This window comes from Armigeres subalbatus, chromosome 1 (genome assembly GCF_024139115.2).
Source record: "Armigeres subalbatus isolate Guangzhou_Male chromosome 1, GZ_Asu_2, whole genome shotgun sequence".
Classification (NCBI taxonomy): Eukaryota; Metazoa; Arthropoda; class Insecta; order Diptera; family Culicidae; genus Armigeres; species Armigeres subalbatus.
The window spans coordinates 249,923,931-249,933,072 of record NC_085139.1 but is presented as its reverse complement, the minus strand read 5'-3'; the positions used below and the strand labels follow the sequence as shown (position 1 = coordinate 249,933,072).

Sequence of the window (9,142 nt, the reverse complement as noted above, 5' to 3'; positions counted from 1 at the left end):
AATTGAGACAGACCCTAAGACGTAATAGGATATTACAGATGTGACATTATTTTGCACTTTATGTTCGTATTTCTCAAATATCTCGGAAACTAAACGTTGGATTCCGAAAATGGCAAAGGCATAGCTTTCGTTTAAAGATAAAATCATCATGCAAATCGGTTTACAGACGGCTGAGATCTTGGTATATATGACTTGGGTCTCCGAGTCTCGGATAAAAAGTCGGTTTTTCAAGTGATCTTAATACCCTTCTTGGGGTGTAAGAAGGGTAAAACAAACGAAAGAACCTTCAGTTGAATACTCACCATAAAAAAATCATAGACATATAAAAGAAGAAACTTATTGATTTTATGCTATGATACTTTCTGTTTTTGAGATATTACCGTGATTGATATCGTGTTCCTATATCTAAGGAAGAGTTCTCATGAATTTATAACCAAGATTATTTCTCATTTTCCTAACTTTTATTAATTTCAAGCAAACATTGTTAGCATACTAATGTTTATATTACGGGTTAGCAATATATTGTGTGTGTGGTGTGGATAACTAGTTGTGTGATGACATCACATTATCTTCTTCTTTCTTTCTTCGGCAAAGAAAGCTCTGCAGCATCACTCTTGTTCCATAATTTATGCAATTAGATCCCGTCGGTTATTGGAAAGCTGTATATGTGGGTTTCAAGGCTCTATTCGCGCGAGCAGCTCAGTTTTTGGGGATTGGTTTTCTCTAAACAGTATTGTGGATACCCAGCCGGAAAATGTCGTGCGCACAGTAAAACGATGTTCCCATGGGTTTCAGCACGAACACATGCGAGAACGGGTGCGGTGGATCGTCGTCACACTGGGAATGAAAGAAGAAAGGAATTAGAGGGAAGTCATAAACTTACTACATTTTTTGAAAGGCATAAAATGCAATGATCATGCAGGCAAAAAAAAATATAAAAGCCATTCAAATTATTGCTGTAGACTCACTCTTGTTATAGGTAGATGATTATACTTAAACCTCCAAGATCAAAATTATTTTTGTTTTGTCCAAAACAATTTCACATTTTGAATATTATTCCAGTTTTTAATCCATTAAAAAAATGAATCCAATTATTATTGCCGATTTTTCATCAAGTTTTTGAACTTTTGTTAGAGAAATATTTTAGAGTGTATCATTCACATTGTATTAGGTTAGCTGTGGTAAATAATAAAAAATACATTAAATCAAATATTAAAGTAATACATTGGGGTCGCTTTTTACGCGACTTTTTGTACGCGTATTTGGGGATTTACGCGACATTTTTCAGATTAATGTTAACCTGAAAAAAAAAACGCGCTTAAAAGGAGAGCTAAAGCAGCTGAAAAGCGCTGAAAGAAGCTGTGGAGCCTGCATAATTTGAGGCACAGCAAAGAACCCTTAAGCATCCGTAGCCTGTTATGAACTGGGTCAAGCTAAAGTTCAGCTCTCCATGAGGTCTGCTAATCCATGCCGACACACTCGGGACTAGGTGATGAGTCCACTTGCCCCTATTCGAGTTGTCCCACTCCCTCTGCCATTTGGAAGCCGTTTCTGCCCTAATACTCCGTTGGGCATTACCGGTGCCCCTGAAGGCGTATCACTCCTCGGCTTCCTTCGCCACCAGTTTGATAAGTATCATGCCCGCGAGTACACATGCCCCGGCAAGTCAGACATAAATTCGGGACCGCTTTGCGATTTGGGCGTAACTTATTTTGTAAACAAACATTGAATGGCGAATTCCTGCTCCAGGAGACATTTCCCGAGAAAGCCATGGTATGTATTCGACAGAGTAGGCTTTCCTCTATCAGATAGGGGAACTAGTTTTGGAGAAAATCGCTTGCATTCTACGGAATCCATGAAACAATGTTTGTTTACAAAATAAGTTACGCCCAAATCGCAAAGCGGTCCCGAATTATGTTATAATCTGGAACATATGCCATCTAAACTATTCTCAATGTTCTTACCATTATAACATCCCTTATCGAGTATTCACTGATGGGTTGAGAATTCAGACTTTAGTGTAAATACCACAGCTTTTCTCTGTCTTTGTTTCCTTTCGTATTACTTGTTCAACTGATTAAATGAAGCAGGAGGTCGATCCTTGTTCGCGCCTTTCTGATTTTATATTTAATCTTTGGATAATCGATATTGTCAAATTTATAACAGATCATGTTTAAATATGAATATTCACAATCGGATGAATTGGTCAATCAAATCAACGGGGAGTTGTTACGAAACATTTCAACCATATGCAAAAATGTAAACAAAATGTATTGTTAGTAACATTGCTCATAAACATTTACATAAATTGATGAAGAAAATCAAAGGCAAAGAAAATAATGAGATTGTTAATTCAGTAGTAGTGAAAGTACAAACTAACAAATTAATTAACACACGTTTAATCGATTTTACCTTTTCATTGTTTTGCATCAAGTAGGGTTGTATCGAAAAAATGAAACCAGCCAAGTTTATTTGAAATACTTATTGTTCTCGATATATATTACTCATATCAATAATAATCAATATAATTTATTACACTTTGCTCGTAAAGGTAATTTTGAAGTCGTGCTTACAAACAAAATCAAACGGAACCGGTTGCCGATCCAAGACGAAAAATATACATGATTTAAACGTCATGAAAAAACACAAAACGCAACATTCGTATTCTAAAAATTACAATAATGTTCAATTGTTATGATCTCTGCACAATTTACGCATCACCTTTTTGGAAAGCATGAGAAGGAAACATTAACAAAATTTACAAAAAATAAAATAACTTTAAAAGCTAGTTCAAGCTTAGTTATAAAATTCAAAGAGCGTATGCTTTTCTTTCTTCTGTTTTCTCCTATTTTGAACAACTAACAAAGTTCTGCAGATAACGTCAAGGAGCTCAAACTGAATATTCGGGCGAACGCTATTTTGTGAATGTTTACTCTGGAGCTACACTTTCTCTCTTAAACCTCCAGCACAACATTGGGAAAAAAATCAATTTGTTATACAACTTCATATAAGATTCACTGATTATTGTTGTGTTGGATCATTTGGAAATCGAAAGCTCAAGAGTTTGATCACAAAATAAGGTACGCCCCTTTCGCCTAATTATCTCTGGTCTAGATTTGAATTAACAATTGTTCATCATTTTATCAGATCATAGTTCAAGACTAAAAGCAGTAGGTTCCGGTTGGGCAAGTCACGCGAAGCAAACTATCCCCGTGATGCTGTACCGTTTCTCCTGTCTATTAGAACCGTAGGGGGAAAAAAGGGGAATAACAAATAGGCGTTTTCAATTTATTTTCGCTAGGCCACCGACACACGCTACGCCATGTCGTGCAACGCTAATCTGAAAACGTCGTGCTGGACAAAGAAGCTGGTTCCGATGGGCTTCAGGACGAACGTTTGCGTATAGGCGTGGGGCTGATCATCGTCAGTCTACGCGATTGACAGTAACAGTGACAAGAATCAAGGATACCGGCGTTCAGGCGGCAAGATGGCAAAGAAAGAACGAACGAAAAAACATTGAATCAGTTTCAATATTTCCTGATCGGTTGCATTACAGATGGTAGTTCTGATACGAAGCAAGAGGGACACTAATCGGTACTTACTTGCAATCTACCTAAAACGCTTATCAGGACACCTCCGTCGAACATGGGCTGAGAGTCGACCGCCGTTAGAATACGGTTGATCTTTTGGAAGGTAAGACCCTGTGAAGCAAAACATATTTTGAATAGCGAAAACAGTTCGAAAGTTTCTCTTATTTCACTCACCTGTAATTTTTCTGCAATTTTTACCGCACCTTGAATTTGCACTCCTTCAAAGGACATGAAGGATGAGTCGGCCTGGAATTGAACAATTAAAAATTATTAATTTTGGATGTTTCAGGAAAAGAATCTGATCACAATTTCGGGGTTGTATTCAGATCAGAATTTTGGCTTTGCAAGGTCAATAAATCATACAGTTGTGACCGAGTTATACGTCTTATTTTTCAGAATCAGTTTCGTTCTAAACATTGCTCACATATTCAGGTAAAAAAACATTACAACACAAACACAAAATTCGCTACTAGCCCTGTTGTGAGCATCCGATTGAGGTTAGGTTCCCAAACTAGATCTTTCGCGAAAGGTCTTGTTATTCGTAATATTATCATCGCTAATTCCTTCCCATTTCCGAGAATATTCACGACTTACGTTATACAAATTGGCCACAGCCACCCGCTGCAGCGGATCGTCGAACATGGCATAGTACTGGGTGACGAATTCCTTGCCAATGTTCTCGTACTGCGGATTGAGAGACATTTTGGATTGGGATTTTCCTCCTCTGCACAACTGCGACCAAGCGTAAAAGCAATCTTCTTTCCTTTTTTTCGTGCTCACGAAAATGGATAAGGAAACAACACTGATTCCAGTATCGACACGGAAATGCCGAACTCACTGCACAAAACGGGTAAATATCGGATTTTCTGGTGGAGAATCCACGCAACGTAAAAACCGGAGACGGCACAAAATTTGTGATTCTTTTTCCTTCGGATGTGTGATCCGGGAAAGTCGTTGCGAACGAAGAGTGCGAAAAATGCGATGACGGATTTCGTCGTACGAATGTAAATACGTGAGTGTGCGTGTAGAGGGCTGTCAAATTAGGTCGAATTTTTTGAATCGCCGCGCCGGAGAGGTTCAGACTCTTTTACCGCAACTCCATTGGGTCGATTTTTATCTTCACTCAAACACTAATAAAAATCCACACATTTTTTATTGGCAAAAATCTATTAAAGAAATTCACAAATAAATTTTATGTATGCGTTATTAATCAGCCGCTATCCAGCTTTCCACGCTCGGTAATGGCGGCTTGTCGGTGTGTAAAAATCAATCGGTCGCTGTACTGTTTGACACTAGCTGGAGGAAAGCTCACTGCGGAAAAGGCCTTGTTTCCGTTCCCCTCACCCAGGAACGCCAGTGGGCTTTCCTCCAGCTAGTGTCAAACAGTACAGTGACCAATTGATTTTTACACACCGATAAGCCGCCATTACCGAGCGTGGAAAGCTGGATAGAGCTTGCTGACGTTTAATCATCTTTCTCTTTCAAGTGCATAGACAGAATAGGATTTGTTTTCATCGGGAAACGTTTCCCGATGAAAACAAATCCTATCCTTCCCATGCACTTGAAAGCGAAAGATGATTAAACGTCAGCAACCCTTATCCAGCTTTCCACGCTCAGTAATGGCGGCTTGCCACTGTGTAAAAATCAATCAGTCACTGTACTGTTTGACATTAGCTGGAGGAAAGCTCACTGGCGTTCCTGGGTGAGGGGAATGGAAAAAAGGCCTTTTCGCCAGTGAGTTTTCCTCCAGCTAGTGTCAAAAAGTACAGTGAGTGATTGATTTTTACACACCGACAAGCCGCCATTACCGAGCGTGGAAAGCTGGATAGGAGAATCCACATTTAAAGGATATCTTCTTTCTTCTTCTTCTATCTCCTTCTTCTATCTTCTTCTTCTTCTTCTATATATATAAAAACCAATCTATGTATGTATGTTCGCTAACTACTTCTGAACCACTTGGCCGATTTCAACCAAATTTGGTACACGTATTCTATATCCTCAGGGGAAGTTAATAAAGGGGTGGGATGCTCATTTGGAAAAGGGGGAGGGGTGGTGGAAGGCGTTTTGTTCAGAAAACGAACAATTCTGTGTAACTTTCAACTTCCAGGACCGATTTCAACCAAATTTTGTACACATATTCACTACGAGGAGGCGATTATATGAGAGGGGATTTGGCAAAGGAGGAGGGGTCTGGAGGGAGGGGATTTTGTTTAGAAAAGGGACAATTCAAAGTAAATTATGAACTCCTGTACCGATTTCATCCAAATTTGGTACACACATTCTATATCATAAGGAAAAGATAACAAAGGGGGTGGGATGATCATTGGGAAAAAGGGGAGGGTATAGGGGGAGGTGTTGTCTTTGGTAAACAAGCAACTCAGTGTAACTCCCAACCCCCAGGACCGATTTCAATCAAATTTTGTACACATGTTCACTATGAGCTGATTGGAGGTAGGGTGGAGGTAGGGGTATTGTTCAGAAAACGGACAATTTAGTTTAACTGCTGAACCCCTGTACCGATTTCAACCAAATTTGTTACACACACTCTCTATCCCAAGGAGAAGATAACAAAGGGGGTGATATGGTCATTGAGAAAAGAGGGAGAGTAAGGGTGAAGGGGTTGTCTTTAGAAAACGAGCAATTCACTCCTAACCCCCAGGACCAATTCCAACCAGATTAAATGATTAAATCATTCAACTCTATGATTAAAGATTATGATTAATGATTTATTCATTTTTGACAATGATTAACGATTGTGAATAATGACCAAAAAACCGTTGGAGTATGATTAACGATTACCGATCGTGATCAAATGTTGACACACTATGTGTATGATTAATGATTGACGATCGATATGATTAATGATTAATGATTATGAATGATCAAATTGAATGATTTGCATAGTGATCAATAACCGAGTAACCTTTATTCCAAATTTTAAAAGGTATAAAAATTATAGGATTATGATTAAAGATTAATGAATAAAAGCAAGGTAAGCAATGATCCAATGTTCCAGCATAACTTCTCTCGATTTCAACCAAATTTGGAACAAACATTCTTTTTCTTAAGAAGGCGAAGATGATAGGGATGATATTTAGAAAACGGGAAGGTTGTGGAGGGACTTGCATTGTTCAGCTCTCAATCACCTTAGTGTAACTTCTGATCTCCCCTTAGCCGATTTCAGTCAAATTTGGAACACACATTCTTCATATTAAGGAGATGATGATAGTGGATTAAGGATGGAAAAGAGGAGGTTGTGGGGGAGTTGTATTGTTTAGTTATCGATCAATTCAACACTTCATCAAAATCATGATTTGCTCAGTGAAATGCAATGATTAATGTGTTTCCTTCTGGATGGTGAATTTGATCCTTTCTTTAAAAATAGACGTTTTCCCGGAATGAGGCACCGGTGGATGTTTTTCCTTCTTTAGAAATAGACGTTTGCCCGGAATAAGGCGATTTTGGGTTTGATCCCTTTTTCAAAATCAGTCAATGTTTTCAAATGAAATCTGCCTCTTTTAATCAAATGATGAAGTATGAATGAGAAAACACAATTATCCTTTTGACCAATTGGTTTATTCATTTTCCGATTGTGAAAAAATTGCGAATTAAACTGGCAACTCCGAGCAAGGCCGGGTACATACAGCTAGTTAGTTAATAGAGTAGAGTGGGGCAAGAGTACGCACTTAGTTTTCAATCGATCATGTGGCCCTTATGAAGCAAGCTTCTGCATATCAAATCAGTGTCGATGATTCATATACTCTTCCTTTATGTTACCCAGTGGAAAAAAATTGAAATTATTGAGATTCGTTTTAGTAGAACCCTTATTGCAAGACAAGTGAAAAACGCACTCTTACCCCACCGGTGGGGTAAAAGTGCGCATCGGGTGGGGTAAGAGTACGCATTTATCCAATCATGTGCTTTAAGTATATATTAACACAAATAAGAGTTAATAACATTTAATTTATGTTTAATGAGCATATATTACGGAATGTTTAAAGATTACGTAACTCTTAAAGGGGGGGTCCTAAAAATGTGCACTTTCATACGAAAAATCATTGTTTTTTATATATACAAAAAACTACAGAGGTAAAAATATATATCAGGTTTCGCGGGGCGTATACTAAGGCATTTTCCTTAAAGAAAGTCCGCCAATCACGTAACGTAAAATTTGGCTATTTCACCCCCCCCCCCCCCCCCCCTCCCATCCTATCTTACACTATTTGTATGAATCCTCTAAAAATTATATGGATCGTCACACATCTTGCAACCCCTCCCAGCTAAACGTTGCGTAATTTATGAATGTTTCTTTTGATTAAATGAAATTATTATTTAGATGAAATTGTGTTTTCGTACTATGTTTAGGTGTACAACAAGTCCTAATACAATTTCATTATTTCGCTTCAGTGCTTTGTTCGCTAAGTCCTTTCTAACACCGAATTACTTCAACTTATCCTAAAAACTTGTGATAATTTCGAATTCTGTCCCTTTTTCTTAGTTGTGGATCTTTACGCTTTGGAAGAAGTCTTATTTCGGCCGGAGATACGGGTTTGACATCATAACTTGAAGATTCATATGCGTACTCTTGCCCCACCGGTTCCTGCGTACTTTTACCCCACAGTCCCAAGAATTATTCAAGTAATGGTTTTGACTACTTGGAAAACCAACCGGATTGGTGTTCTGTACCATAAAGAACCCTATACAATAGGTTATTGAAATGGTATAATGTTCACCTGATTGAACGTATATATGGTAATGAAATACTAGTTGCGGAAATCAAATTATTTTTAGCAAAATTACCAAAAAGTTATCTAACTCCATATCTTTCTTGTTGTTTATTCAAATCGTTTACAATTACACATGATAATAGTTGGCCAGAATACCTGTCAAACTGATGCAGTGCTGCTAGTTTATCTTTTTTTATTACTTCAAAAAGTCGAAAACGTACTCTTACCCCACGCGCACTCTTGCCCCACTCTACTCTAAAGGTTATGTGTGTTCCCACGGTTTCCATGTAGCCTCCCGAATAGAAATGAACCATTCATCGAATCGGTAATATTACTCAGTTTCTATTCATGGAATGACAATTCTTCAAGCAATAGCGTTTTTATGATTTTACTAGCAGATCTGACGAACTTCGTTTCGCCTAAAATTGATTCATTCTTTGATTAGTGATGGAAATAAATCTGGCATGTAAAGGTTTTGGAAACGAAGCTCTTCTGGAAAAGGGGCTCCCATACCAATGAAACAAATTTCCGCATGACTCGAGAATGCGGAGATTTGTTTCATTGGTATGGGAGCCCCTTTTCCAGAAGAGCTTCGTTTCCAAAACCTTTACATGCCAGATTTATTTCCATTTACTTGATTAATTCTCGAGTTATGATGAAATCGGAGTTTCATTTGTATGGGACCCCTCCCGAACTATCTATCTTAAGAACCTTCCCCGACCCCAAAAACCTCTGCATACACATTTTCACGCTGATCGGTTGAGTAGTTTCCGAGTCTATAAGGGTCAGACAGATAGAAATTCATTTTTATGTATATAGATGATA

The 9,142-nt window shown here is 38.2% G+C and overlaps 1 protein-coding gene across 2 annotated transcripts; it reads right to left on the bottom strand.

Annotated features, from left to right (window-relative positions):
- Positions 1-439: 439 nt before the first annotated feature.
- On the bottom strand, positions 440-4,594 carry LOC134206537 (probable nuclear transport factor 2). 2 transcript variants are annotated; one of them, XM_062682263.1, is made up of 4 exons: positions 4,185-4,586; positions 3,765-3,836; positions 3,603-3,701; positions 440-837 (listed from the first exon to the last, which is right to left on the bottom strand). In XM_062682263.1, the coding sequence occupies exons 1-4, from the start codon at positions 4,290-4,292 to the stop codon at positions 724-726; spliced, it is 393 nt and encodes a 130-aa protein (XP_062538247.1). In that variant the 5' UTR covers positions 4,293-4,586; the 3' UTR covers positions 440-723. The 2 variants fall into 2 exon arrangements, with proteins under 2 accessions (XP_062538247.1, XP_062538248.1); XM_062682264.1 differs by lacking the exon at positions 440-837 and adding an exon at positions 3,275-3,429 and having other exon boundaries at positions 4,185-4,594.
- Between the last annotated feature and the right edge of the window lie 4,548 nt (positions 4,595-9,142).